Source organism: Oncorhynchus tshawytscha, linkage group LG13, assembly GCF_018296145.1.
Source record: "Oncorhynchus tshawytscha isolate Ot180627B linkage group LG13, Otsh_v2.0, whole genome shotgun sequence".
NCBI lineage: Eukaryota > Metazoa > Chordata > Actinopteri > Salmoniformes > Salmonidae > Oncorhynchus > Oncorhynchus tshawytscha.
Genome location: NC_056441.1, coordinates 23,239,541 through 23,254,213, shown reverse-complemented (window position 1 = coordinate 23,254,213; position 14,673 = coordinate 23,239,541). Strand labels below are relative to the sequence as shown.

Here is a 14,673-nt window from a genome sequence, read left to right as displayed (position 1 = left end):
TCCAACAGGATGCTGTATCTATATCATGCCTTGTTCTAACAGGATGCTGTATTTTCTGTCATGCCTTGTTCTAACAGGATGCTGTATTTTATGTCATGCCTTGTTCCAACAGGATGCTGTATTTTCTGTCATGCCTTGTTCTAACAGGATGCTGTATCTATATCATGCCTTGTTCCAACAGGATGCTGTATTTTCTGTCATGCCTTGTTCTAACAGGATGCTGTATCTATATCATGCCTTGTTCTAACAGGATGCTGTATTTTTTGTCATGCCTTGTTCTAACAGGATGCTGTATTTTCTGTCATGCCTTGTTCCAACAGGATGCTGTATTTTCTGTCATGCCTTGTTCCAACAGGATGCTGTATCTATATCATGCCTTGTTCCAACAGGATGCTGTATCTATATCATGCCTTGTTCCAACAGGATGCTGTATTTTCTGTCATGCCTTGTTCCAACAGGATGCTGTATCTATATCCTGCCTTGTTCTAACGGGATGCTGTATTTTCTGTCATGCCTTGTTCCAACAGGATGCTGTATCTATATCATGCCTTGTTCTAACGGGATGCTGTATTTTCTGTCATGCCTTGTTCTAACAGGATGCTGTATTTTCTGTCATGCCTTGTTCCAACAGGATGCTGTATCTATATCATGCCTTGTTCCAACAGGATGCTGTATCTATATCCTGCCTTGTTCCAACAGGATGCTGTATCTATATCCTGCCTTGTTCTAACAGGATGCTGTATTTTCTGTCATGCCTTATTGGAATCAATGTTGCCTCACACATACCTACTTATTGTATTAACAAAATGAAGGAAGTTTGTTTTTAAATGAGTAATAAATGTTATCCTGCCAACCACAATATGAAGAAGTTTAAAAAAGACATTGACTGAAATTGAACCTTTTGTAACCACCACCCAGACATTGTTATATTTTGTGGCATTACATTCATGTAAAGAATCTGTGGCAAGTAGATTTAGAATTAATTATTTTTTAATTTCTATATTTAACCTTTATTTAACTTTGCAAGTCAGTTAAGAACAAATTCTTATTTACAGTGACGGCTTACCAGGGAACAGTGTGTTAACTGCCTTGTTCAGGGGCGAACTACAGATTTTTACCTTGTCAGTTCAGGAATTAGATCCAGCACCCAACGCTCTAACCACTAGGCTACCTGCCGCCCCAAAATGATCATATTTATAATACTGATCAGTTTTAGATCATAATGAATGAGAGTACATGGACAGGGGAGGACCTGATACTAGATCAGCACGAATAATGTGAGCAGCTTGATACATATTGCCCCGGGGTCCTGGTGTCTAACTCTGGCTTAGAATCAGACATTTTATCTGTTGAATTGGAAATAATTACTCCCTCTCACATGTTAACCTCTGCATGTTGTGGTGATTTGAATGTTTTGACAAGTTTACTGACGGACATAATAAACATAAACATTATTACATAATAAAACGTGCTAAAGTTAATGTGGGTGCTGCCAGGAGACATTTTGATAACTGATAAACTACTTTAAAGGGGAATTTATTAATCGTCTTCCAGTTTACTATCTTGAAACCCTAGTCACCAAACAATTCATTTCAACTTCAGTCATGGAACTTATGCTGCTCCATACAAAATATATCAAATGTATTCTGTGACAGTAACATCCGCAGAGTGACTCCTAAACAGGAGTGGATTGCCAAATCAGGGACCTGACTACTGGGAGAGACAGACTCAGATCAACATTGGTAACGAGCAGGTCGACAAAAATAACATGGCTATTGCACAGATTTATTAGTGGGTTGGGTTTACATGCACCCTTGCAACCATCCCAGTCAAATAACAATATTTACAGACTGAAACACAGGGTTGGTTAATAAGAACTTCCTTCAGAGAATCTGTCAGGTTTTACAATAAGTCATGTGATGTGCCTTGGCATCTGGAGCCATACTGAATGTACAGTATAAAGCATCCCTGAGGACGAGTGCTGATCTAGGATCAGGTCTTCCACTCCCACAAATATTTATTTGTATATTATCAGGTCCCCCTTATCCACATATTCTTTGTGATCTGAAAGACAAAACTGATCCTAAATAGGCATTCCTACTCTGAGATGCTTGATGCATACAGCCCAGAGCTATTGTCTATATCTGTTCTCATCATGTCAGTCTTCGGAGAGGTTGGAAGAAGTGTCACGTCACAAGACTCGTATCATATACGGATTAGTAAAACACAATCACGCCACAAAACAACCCCACATAACCCATGTACCGGAAAAGAAGACTACCATCAGTCTGTTAACAAAACAAATATTTGACACAAATAGACGTTGTTTTGACATTTTTTATTTTGGAAAACTGTAGCTTTTCATATTAGCAGGCATGACAGGAAAGAATGTTGGCAAGCTTTATTATTTATAGATGTAGACGGTGCAACATCTTCTACAATTGAACATGTAGTGTAACTACTAGCCAATGAGGCTCCCTGAACTAATGCCTAAGCTTTAGCTCACAGGGAAAACACAATCTTGTGGTGCGCAGTAGACCTCGGTTATAACACTGTTCGGTCATATAAGAACACATGTTTGGGGATATGATTGCCAAATTAAATTCAAATTTAACTGAAATGAATATGAAAAAAGTATTCAATCTGTACACTAGGATTCTTAGGCTACGTTTACACAAGCAGCCTAATTCTGATACTTTGCCCATGTATTGGCAAAAGATTTGGGCTGCCTGTGTCAATGTAGCCTTTGTCCTTTAGTATCTAGTTAATGCAATATCTGCACAAGTAGCATTCAGAACATATTTTCCTACTATTTAAAATGTATGCTGATGTGAATTCTAATGTATAAATGATGGAAGTTCACTGTTGAAAAACATAATCAGTGATTAACATTGGTACTACTCTGATGCTGTGACAACTTTTCCTGCATTGCAGAAAGCAGTTTCAGCATATCTGATTTAGCTTGGGACTTCAGTTCAGGCGGCATTTCACTTAGCGTTGAAATTATAATATGGCTAAGTAAAGCGTCACCATCATCACTACCTCCCATACTACTGACCCCATGCTCTCTGCTATTATCAGCAGTCTTAAGGTTCTTGCTGGGGGCTTGTTCTACTCTGTGCTGTGTCCTCTTCCTTGGTTGGGCTGGTCCACTGGTAGAGCTGGAGCTTGGTTTAGGCGTAGTGGGGCCGCCCCCAGACTGTTTCAGAGTAGATGTGGGTCTGATGTGTGTGGTTACAGAAGGGGTAACGGTGCTGCCTGCTGCAGGGGTGAACAATGGGTTGAAACGACAGAGGTCTCTGTCTATCGACGCCTCACCACTGCCTCCAGTCTCTGCTTGTCCTCTCGCTACCAGACTCTTGGTGACATAATAGAAACCAAGTGTTTGCATTAATGGGTACACACACACACACACTATACCATCTACTGCATCTGGCCATCTTGATGTAATTAAATGTATCACTAGCCACTTTAAACAATGCCACTTTATATCATGTTTTCATACCCTACATTACTCATCTCATATGTATATACTGTACTCTATACCATCTACTGCATCTTGCCTATGCCGTTCGGGCATCACTCATTCATGTATATTAATGTACATATTTGTATTCATTCCTTTACACTTGTGTGTATAAGGTAGGTGTTGTGAAATTGTTAGGTTAGATTACTTGTTAGATATTACTGCATGGTCGGAACTAGAAGCACAAGCATTTCGCTACACTCGCATTAACATCTGCTAACCATGTATATGTGACAAATAAATTTGATTTGACACACACACACAGACCGTTACAGGATTAAGTAAACCACATTAGGTCTATTCTCTGTGACATCAACATGCTGTTTTAAGCAGGAAGAAACTCTCTAGTACAGGTAGGAAGAATATACAATTAAGTCACAAGTAAGGGGTCATCATCATCACTACCTCCCATACTACTGACCCCATGCTCTCTGGTATTATCAGCAGTCTTAAGGTTCTTGCTGGGGGCTTGTTCTACTCTGTGCTGTGTCCTCTTCCTTGGTTGGGCTGGTCCACTGGTAGAGCTGGAGCTTGGTTTAGGCGTAGTGGGGCCGCCCCCAGACTGTTTCAGAGTAGATGTGGGTCTGAAGTAGGGTTGCAAATGGAGGATATATTACTGGAAAGTTCTCAAGTTTAACAGTAAACAAACAGAATTTTATGTAATCTATCACAAGACATCTAGTGGCCCTTTTGGGTACTTTAGATTATCACAGGCGTCTGTAATAATCTCTGGCCCTCAATGTGGCCTTATCACATGTAAAATGTATTAAATAATTGAATAAGATGAAGATGAATAAAAAACAGAATGATAAAGCTGTAAAACGTCCTAAATATAAACCATCAATTTAGTGAATATCAATGGTGTTTAATATGGGTTTCAGTTTGAAATTAACTTTATATTTAGTTTTTTTTTTAAACTTGTAGTTATTTCTCTTTGTCAGGAACCGAGTTTCCATCCAACCTCTTTTTTTTCAAGTAGTAGGCCTACATGTCGGATAAGTAATGTCGGGACAGGCTTGATGGAAACAGCGAATTTGTCGTTAAACATTCCAAATGTCTACAAAACAAAATACACTAGACAGGTTGTGATTTTTTTCTGTCAGTAAAATGTCTGATGCGAGAAATGGCGGTTGGAAACACTTTTATGCACAAATATTGACATAATAAGCATCATATCAAAGTAAACTTGGAGTCACTCGATGACATAGTTTGTCGTGTGGTCCTCCCACTACGATTTGGGAAAGCATGGATTTTATTATGCTACAGATAAATACATGATGATGAACTTCACAGGGTGTTGAAAGTGCACAGTGTATGAGCTTGATGCTCCTTTCCAATAAATATAAAGGGTCTTATTCTGGTGACGATGCATTTACAGCTGTATGACTAATAAAATCTATAATAATCCCATGTAGACTACCCATACCCACACAGCCTACCCACACTGTATCTACTAGTTATTGATAAAGTTCAAATGTCAAGACCAGAGTAGGGACATTTGTTATTTAACGCAACCATTTTTGAGGCAAAACTATAAAACTATGGTAGAGTTGAAAATGCAATGGAAACACATTGAATTTTACATTTTAATTTGGTAAGCGAAAAATATCTTCTTCTTTTGTCATGTGTGCTGTCATTGATTTTGATTTGCGACAAGTCAGTTTGGTGGAAACACCTCTGGTGGGAAAATGCGCATATTTTCTTTATGTGGATTTTAGAATATTCGTATGAAAATCTGTCGTCACTTGAATGGAAACCGATTTATAGATATAATAAATGAATAATATATAAATGATGAAAGGTTTTACAAGTTATTAAAGTATAAATTACCAAAATTACATAGATTGCCATAGATTTTTTTTGTTATTTACCAAAATTACTGAAGATTCCGATAATTTTAGTAATTTACCGGTAGCTTTGCAACCCTAGTCTGGGGTGTCTGATAGATGTGGTTACAGGAGGGGTGAAGGTGCTGTCTGCTTCAGGGGTGGACAAGGGGGTGAAACGACAGGGGAATCTGTCCATCGACGCCTCACCACTTCCTCCAGTCTCTCCTTGTCCTCTCGCGACGGCTAGCAGAACCTTGGTGACATAATTAAAAAAACAAGTGTTTGCATTAATGATCACACACACAAAAACTGTACGCTGACCATTAGAGGATTAAGTCAACCACATTAGGTCTGTACTCTGACATCAGCATATTTTTTAAGCAGGAGGAAACTCAAAAATACGATTAACTCACAAGTAAGGTGTCACCTTCATCACCACCTCCCATACTACTGACCCCATGCTCTCTGGTTTTATCAGCATTCTTAGGGTTCTTTCTGGGGGCTTGATCTACTCTGTCCTGTGTTCTCTTCCTTGGTTGGACTGGTCCACTGGTAGAACTGGAGCTTGGTTTAGATGAAGAGAGGCTGTCCCCAGACTGTGTTAGGGTGGACATGTGTCTGAAGGGTCTGATGTGTGTGGTTACAGGAGGGGTAAAGGTGCCGTCTGCTGCAGGGGTGGACAAGGTGGTGAAATTGTGGTATCTGTCCAACGACGCATCACGACTGCCTCCAGTCTCTCCTCGCCCTCTTGCTACCAGACCCTGCATTAATGGGGACACACGCACGCACACACACTGAACATCACAGGATTAAGTAAACCACATGAATAAATAGTCAGTGATATTAGCATGCTGTTTTAAGCAGGAGAAAACTCCCTAGTATAGGTAGGAAGAATATTTTATTAAGTCACAAGAAAGTCCTCTAAATGTTCAGAGTGATTCTAATTGTGGTACTTCATTCAAACACACAGCTCACCTCTCCTCCTGGAATGTTGGTCGGTTGGGCTTTGTGTTTTATGAAGGGGGAGAGCCAGTTCAACTCCTGTAATATCTCCGGATCTTTTAGTCCAACACTTGAATTGCCGCTCTTGATCTTTGTATTATGCTCTCTGACATAGTTTTTCCTCATCTTTTTCCACGTTGTCCTGCAAAAGCTGAAGTCCATTTCTCTTTTACCTTTGCTGAGAATATGAGCTACTATAATCCAATCATTATAATTAATTATTGTATCTCTTGAACTGTAAAGATTGGGGTATTTCTTAACCTCCCTGCCAAGCTTAATCTCAAACTCAGACAAACTCATTTTCTTCTCCAACTGACTGAGGTAAAACTCTGGTAAATGCTGGAGTGATGGATGTGGATTCTTTTTCTACCTGAAGTGTGTCTACATTAGCAAACCACTTATAATGAGGAAATGTATTGTGTTTGCATTCTACAGTAAGGGGGTAGGCCTATGTGGGTGTTTTACCACTTTCAGTTCCAGATTGGCAGAATCCTGGGCCTAAAGGCATTTTCAATGGAGTGTGGATAATGAAACAAATCCAGACATGTCAGTCTGTGGCTGCCAGTGTCCTGTTGGTTGAACACCGCAGCTCCTCCTCCTTTACCCTGAAGTTTCTTTTCAATCAAAACAACTTTTAAGATTTCCTGGAAGAGTCCAAATCAAGCTCCCTCCTCCTACACACCCAAAGTTTGCCTGAATTCCAAGTTTCTTTCTTTCATAACTGTACATGTGACCCAGCACTTCTTTTCAGTCTTATGTTGCAACATTTGAAATTGTGTTTTTTACATTGGATAAAAGTACAGACAGAGCAGGAATGAAAACTTAGACAGCAGTGGAAGAATGCAGTTGTTGTTTATTTATCTTGTAAATCAGGTTACTGGGTTTGATTGAATATGTTCGATATTGTTCATAGTTAAAACATATCCCACTGTCCACAGACGTTAGTTCAACCTCTATTTTTGATTTACATTTGGTTGAGTTTTCAACTAACGTGAATTCAATTTGAAATCAACAAAAAATATCACCCTTTCATTGTATTTGAGTTGAAAGGTGGGTGAATAAAATGGGAAAATTCCTTACATTGACTACTTTTTGCAAATCCAATCAGTTTTCCAAGTTGATTCAACATCATCACATTGAACGTTTTGGTTGAAATGATGAGGAAAGAACATTGATTCAGCCAGATTTTGATTGCTCTCTCTCATGGGAGAAATCACTCTGAAATATATCTTTTTTTAATGGCAGTGGGATCATATCAGCCAGATCAACTGCACCAATAAAGGATAAATAAACAAATCCAAAATGCTTTTTACCACAATCAATATTACAACAGGCTAGTAACATACTACTGAAAAGACTCACTGAACAGGTAGGCCCATGGACTAGGCTTTTCCTCCTCACTTTATTGTGCCAGTAAACGAAAGGTTGGATCTAATCCCCGAGCTGACAGGTAAAAATCTGTTGTTTTGCCCCTGAACAAGGCAGTTAACCCAATGTTCCCTAGTAGGCCGTCATTGTAAATAAGAATTAGTTCTTAACTGACTTGCCTAGTTCAATAAAGGTTACATTCATAAAAATAAATCAATGCAGGTTGGCCTTAAAACTGGGGCTCATCTGGGACCTCTCACTCCCTAAGTGAGAATCCTACCCCTAGACCAGGCTTTCCCAGACTCAGTCCTGTGGCCACCCCTGGGTGCATGTTTTGTTTTTTGCCGTAGCATTATACAGCTGATTAAAATAATCAACGATTGATGATGAACTGGCTATTTGAAAAATAAAAATAAATGATTCACTATTTTTTTCACTTACCATGAAAGTACCCGATGGTGCCAAGAGAGACATCCAATAGCCACTGCTAACCTAATACCAATGGAAGTGATAAGGGCAAGCTCACCATGTTAAGAATTGCATGACCAGATCAACTAAAACTAGAGGTAGTTCTAAACAAGGTGAGTGGATTTGGATTGGGTCAATTCCATGTTGACTGAGATCATTCAATTCAAAGACATTTGGGAAACTGGTTGTCCTCTTTCCGGTGTAGTAAAAGTGAATATTCTAGACTCAATCTCAAAAAGCATATCATCAAGCTGTGATATGTCTGACCCTAAGATGTGCCCTGCAAAGGGTTAAAATTACGCCTACAGTGACACAGTATGAGTATGAACAAATAGTACACGATAGTCCGTGTAGTTTCTATATTGGGATAATGCTGTTCTGATCATGACGTTCTGAACACGTCATGCACCTACACCAGGGATAGTCAAACAATTTTTTTTTTAAACACATCCCTACCCTCCCAACCTTGAGAGCAAAACATTTGTGGCACCCCCTGTGACAGTGAAGTCAAAAAATGTACGTTTTAAAGTTAATTCCCTGCAATTCTACACGTTTTGTCATGGTGCGGGAGATGATTTTGCAATTTTATAACTAATTTTATGCAATTCTACTTAGTTTATCACGTATCAGGGAAGAACCAGATGCAGACAATTCACATAATTAATTAAAATGCCTTTATTAGTATGGCATGTTCAATAGAAACAATGTTTTAAAAATCCGACGCGTTTCGGCTGCATGGCCTTCGTCAGGGAGTACAAAAAAATAATACAATGTCCTCTTTTGAACAGCTTTTCCAATGAACCCTAATTAGAAGAGGGAGCACTACAGTAGTGTGGAGTAAAGACATATGAGACAGAAGCCTACCGTCAATTAGACAATGATGAATTCTACCAATCTCTTACCTTCAACCCTACAGAGGACCTAAAAACTGAATTGAAAGGGATCCTCACAGAAGCTAAGGAGAATGGCTACATTTCAGACAATGAGTTCAAATGTCTTTTCAATGACAGTATGGCTTCTTTTAACCTTCTTCGAACGGTCCACAAACATCCTGAAAATCCCCAGACAGACCAGTCATTAGTGGTAATAAAGTCTGACAGAACCCATCTCTAAGAACATTGATTACTTTATTAAGTCTTTTGTGACGTCACTCCCAGCCTATCTTCAAGATACCACAGATGTGTTGAACACCATTAAGGAATAGAACAATATAGGTACAGCTTCCTTTTTAGTCCTTTTTAGTCCACCATTGAACATGAACAAGGTTTGGCAGCTATGCACCATTTCTTGAGTACCCGGCCTGAGACTGAGATGCCTCCTACAGAATTCATTGTCTCACTGACTGCATGGACTCTTAATCATAACATCGTTGTCTTTCAGGACCGTATTAAACAGGTTAAAGGATGTGCCATGGGAGTTACAGCCCTTCCTACGCTGGTTTGTACTTGGGTAAATGGGAAAATGACTTCATTTTGGATCCTTCTAATAACCATTTCTTTGACCGGATTATATGGTGGGGACTCCATATTGATGATGTTTGCCTGTTTTGGTCCGGCTCAGAAGATGAACTTATTTCCTTCCACCAATACCTTAACAACATTAACCCTAACATCAAACTAACTATGGAGTACAGCAAGGATAACATTCCTTTTTTGGACCTCGGCATTAGTAAAAATGACAAAGGTTGTTTGCACACATCAATCTTTAGGAAGCCTACAGATGGGAATACCATTCTGAGGGCAGACAGCTTTCACCCCAAAAGGCTAAAAGGCTATTCCATATGGCCAATTCCAAAGAGTCCGCAGAATTTGCGATCAGGAAACAGACTACAGTGTCAAACCTGCTGAATTGGAGAATCGCTTCTTGAATCGGGGCTACAGCGTTCAGGTCCTGAAAGATGCCGGTATAAGGGCTGGATTACTTGACAGAGAGAACTTGTTGCAAAGGGGAGAGCCTCGTGATACATCGGAGAGAGTGTATTTTGTTACAAAATACAGCACTGAAGCAGAGAACATTTAAAGAATCATTAAAAATAATTGGGGAATCATCCAAAGTGATACGCTATTACGCCAAGAGAGATGTCCTACCCTAAATGACAAATTAGTCCACAGTTATCTTCCGGGTGACTCTCAAAAATTTGGCTTGACCACAAACCCAAGGGCTCTTTTAAATGTAACCATTGCAACCATCACAGTAATATTGCTCAGAAGAAGTATTTTGTTGACACAGCTTCCTAAATGGAGTATTACATCAAGCATTTCATTAACTGTAAACCACTTGTCATCTATAGATTGGAATGTCCACAGTGCAAGGTGTTCTACATTGGACGGACAAAGAGACGCCTTCAAGACCACTTAGGGGAACACAAGTAAGTCATACGGGTAGGCAATGAAGACAACCCCATGGTAAGGCACAAGTCCCTACACCATGGCAACCCTGCCTCCCTACAAGCTATGGGTATTGATCATATTCCGGCCTCTATTAGAAACGGGGACCATCTTAAACAGCTAAACCAAAGGGAAAGTTTTTGGATTTACAAACTACAGGCCACTAAATACCCTGATTTAAATGAAGATATGGATTTCTCACCCTTACTGTAGGGTTGTGATGGGTCCATTTGCTGTCATCTAGTGGACATTTTGCTCAATTGCACTCAGCTATGTTTCGACTGTTGTTGTTCATGTTTTGCTGTGTTCTAGTGTACTATGGAATATATTCCTTTCTTATTCTTGACACTTCTCCCAGTCATATTTAAGGTTAGAACTACCTTTCTAAGTGTCCTGATACTTCGAGCTTGGAGTTGTATTTTTATGATAACATAGCTACAGTATCTCACTTTTTAATGTGTATAGTATTGCTTACTAGGTGTGTCCAATCAATTTTGTAACCACTCCCTCTTGTACTCCCTGACGAAGGCCATGCAGCCGAAACGCGTCGGATTTTTAAAACTTTGTTTCTATTGAACATGCCATACTAATAAAGGCATTTTAATTAATTATATGAAGAGTGCCCTGGTCCTCCTTTCTTTTTGATGACCAATTTACCCCTTTTACCAAAGAGCACCTTCTGTCTACCATAATTTACTATTGTGTACCTTAGTAGCACTTCCCTTCCTCCTCTTTCTACCAGATGCAGACAATGTTGAAGTAACAAAATTGTATTACTAGAACAGGGGGCAGGCAAAATGACAGGTCAAGGGCATGCAGAGGTCAGTAATCCAGATCAGAGTCCAAAAGGTACAGAGCGGCAGGCAGTCTCAGGGTCAGGGCAGGCAGAATGGTAAAAACCGGGAAAACTAACAGGAGCTAGAAACAAACAGGAGCAAGGGGGAAAACGCTGGTAGGCTTGATGAACTGGCAACAGACAAACAGAGAACACCGGTAGAAATACACTGGGGAAGATGGGCGACACCTGGAGGGGGGTGGAGAAAAGAACAAAGACAGGTGAAACAGTTCAGGGTGTGACACATTTTGCCATGGGGCGGAGAGAAAATGTTGCAGTTTTACACCTGGTATTCTATTATTCTAACTCTCAACAGTAAGTTGAGATCCCGACTGAGTTACACATTTTTTTAATAATGTTTTTTTTTTTTTTTACTGTAATCCAACTCAGAATTCCAAGTTAGGAACTCTGGTCTCTTTCTTTTTTTTTTTGAATTTTACCCCTTTTTCTCCACAATTTCGTGGTATCCAATTGTTTTTTAGTAGCTACTATCTTGTCTCATCACTACAACTCCCGTACAGGCTCCGGAGAGACGAAGGTTGAAAGTCATGCGTCCTCCGATTCACAACCCAACCAAGCCGCACTGCTTCTTAACACAGCGCACATCCAAGCTTATCGATCTTCAGTCTGATGCAGTGACTGGACGAGCTGGTCATGGGTGCACCTCAGCCACGCTCAAGGTCCTAAACAATATCATAACCGCCATCGATAAAAGACAATACTGTGCAGCCATATTCATCAACCTGGCCAAGGCTTTCAACTCTGTCAATCACCACATTCTTATCAGCAGACTCAACAGCCTTGGTTTCTCAAATGACTGCCTCGCCTGGTTCACCAACTACTTCTCAGACAGAGTTCAGTGTGTCAAATCGGAGGACCTGTTGTCTGGACCTCTGGCAGTCTCTATGGGGGTGTCACAGGGTTCAATTCTCGGACTGACTCTTTTCTCTGTATACATCAATGATGTCGCTCTTGCTGCTGGTGATTCTCTGATCCACCACTACGCAGACGACACCTCTCCTTCTATGGCCTCCACCTGCTCCTAAATGCAAGAAAAACCAAATGCATGCTCTTCAACAGATCGCTGCCCGCACCTGCCCGCCCGTCTAGCATCACTACTCTGGACAGTTCTGACTTAGAATATGTGGACAACTACAAATACCTAGGTGTCTGGTTAGACTGTAAATTCACCTTTAAGACTCACATTAAGCATCTCCAATCCAAAATTAAATCAGGAATCGGCTTCCTAATTCGCAACATAGCATCCTTCACTCATGCTACCAAACATACCCTCGTAAAACTGACTGTCGTACCGATCCTTAACTTCGGCAATGTCATTTACAAAATAGCCTCCAACACTATTCAGCAAATTGGATGCAGTCTATCACAGTGCCATCTGCTTTGTCACCAAAGCCCCATATACTACCCACCACTGCGACCTGTATGTTCTCGTTGGCTGGCCCTCGCTTCATATTCGTCGCCAAACCCACTGGCTCCAGGTCATCTGCAAGTCTTTGCTAGGTAAAGTCCCACCTTATCTCAGCTCACTGGTCACCATAGCAGCACCCACCCATAGCACGTGCTCCAGCAGGTATATTTCACTGCTCACCCCTAAAGCGGATTTCCTCATTTGGCCGCCTTTCCTTCCAGTTCTCTGCTGCCAATGACTTGAACGAATTGCAAAAATCCCTGAAGCTGGAGACTCATATCTCCCTCTCTAACTTTAAGCACCAGCTGTCAGAGCAGCTCACAGATCACTGCACCTGTACATAGCCCATCTGTAAATAGCCCATCCAACTACCTCACTCCCATATTGTTATTTTTTATTTTTTGCTCCTTTGCACCCCAGTATATCTACTTACACACTCATCTTCTGCACATCTATCACTCTAGTGTTTACTTGCTAAATTGTAATTACTTCACCACTACGGCCTATTTAATGCCTTACCTCCCTAATCTTACTTCATTTGCACACACTGTATATAGACTTTTCTATTGTGTTATTGACTGTATGTACGTTTATTCCATGTGTAACTCTGTGTTGTTGTTTGTGTCGCACTGATTTGCTTTATCTTGGCCAGGTCACAGTTGTACATGAGAACTTGTTCTCAACTTGCCTACCTGGTTAAATAAAGGTGAAATAAAAATGTAAAAAAATATTCAAAACAATGTCACTGATGAGGTTCTATGCATCTCTCAATGAACAAAACTTTCCAAAGATTAGGAGTCATGCTCAGAAGGTGTTTGTACTGTTTGGGTCAACCTATGTATGTGAACAGACATTTTCAGTGATGAAATATAACAAGTCAATGCACAGATCATCTCTTACTGACTCTCACCTTTTAGAAATCCTGCGAATAGCGACGTCAGAAACTATACCTGACTTCACTGCTCTTAGCAATGCCCATCAGAGACGTCTCTCCTCACACTGATTGAGATGTTTAAATGTAATGTTGAGTTCTCTCTCTTTCTTGTGTTTTTGTGCATAGCCGTTAACAAGAGTTCTGTCTGTGGTGCTGAATGCACAGTGTGCTTTTCCCTATGTGTAGTTCATTGCATGTTTAAAAATGAAAATACCTACCAAAAGGAGAACATGGATGTGGTTTATTTCTGTGCATGTTAAAAAAGTAAAATAAGTAGCATATCTGGATGTGATTTACAGTAGATTTACAATATCTGTCAACACAGTCATACACATGATGTATAATCCTGTAATATGATTCTGGCCCGCTATGGCAAAAATATATCCTAATGTGGCCCTCCATGGGAAATAATTGCTCATGCATGGTCTGTGGGCGAGAGATTCCAGATTCAAATTCTGGATGAGCCCCCTTTTAAAAGAGTATGCAGTAGACTAGATATTATAGCCTCCTAATATACTCCATATAGCATGCCTACTAAATAGTTGCTGTACCTTGTCATTGCCACGATGGAAAAAGATGTGGAAAGTCTCTAATTAGCAATAATTTGCACAAGCCTAGTACTATTGAATAGTCAACAAAAATTTTGTGGATTTCATATAAATGTTACATGTAGAACTATCTAATCATTTACATCAGGTGTACACTTTTTTTTTAAAGTACCAAACATGTTTAATCAAAGGAATCAATATAATGTAATAATGTGTACATATATATATATATAATCAATATAATGTAATATATACGGTTTATATTTCAATCCAACACATTCCTCTGCACTAGGTGGCGTGGTGAGCATTCCGGATTGTAAATATCCAACCTTGAAAAATACATCCCT

General features: G+C 39.9%; 1 protein-coding gene across 3 annotated transcripts; it reads right to left on the bottom strand.

Annotated features, from left to right (window-relative positions):
* Positions 1-2,314: 2,314 nt before the first annotated feature.
* Positions 2,315-6,769, bottom strand: LOC112264507 (mucin-5AC). 3 transcript variants are annotated; one of them, XM_024441159.2, is made up of 5 exons: positions 6,331-6,769; positions 5,769-6,149; positions 5,436-5,608; positions 3,932-4,110; positions 2,315-3,358 (listed from the first exon to the last, which is right to left on the bottom strand). In XM_024441159.2, exons 1-5 carry the CDS (start codon positions 6,655-6,657, stop codon positions 3,315-3,317), a joined length of 1,104 nt encoding a protein of 367 aa, XP_024296927.1. In that variant the 5' UTR covers positions 6,658-6,769; the 3' UTR covers positions 2,315-3,314. The 3 variants fall into 3 exon arrangements, with proteins under 3 accessions (XP_024296927.1, XP_024296924.1, XP_024296925.1); XM_024441156.2 differs by having other exon boundaries at positions 2,316-3,358; positions 3,948-4,110; positions 6,331-6,768; XM_024441157.2 differs by having other exon boundaries at positions 2,318-3,358; positions 3,948-4,110; positions 5,769-6,116; positions 6,331-6,767.
* Between the last annotated feature and the right edge of the window lie 7,904 nt (positions 6,770-14,673).

Excerpts from the sequence above, each read along its gene's own strand:
- LOC112264507 (XM_024441156.2), bottom strand. The coding sequence starts at position 6,657 with ATGAGTTTGTCTGAGTTTGAGATTAAGCTTGGCAGGGAGGTTAAGAAA. Across the intron at positions 6,150-6,330 it reads CCAACATTCCAGGAGGAGAG|TGTGTGTGCGTGCGTGTGTC; the intron begins GTGAGCTGTGTG and ends TGTGATGTTCAG. Across the intron at positions 5,609-5,768 it reads ATGAAGGTGACACCTTACTT|GTTCTGCTAGCCGTCGCGAG; the intron begins GTGAGTTAATCG and ends TATGTCACCAAG.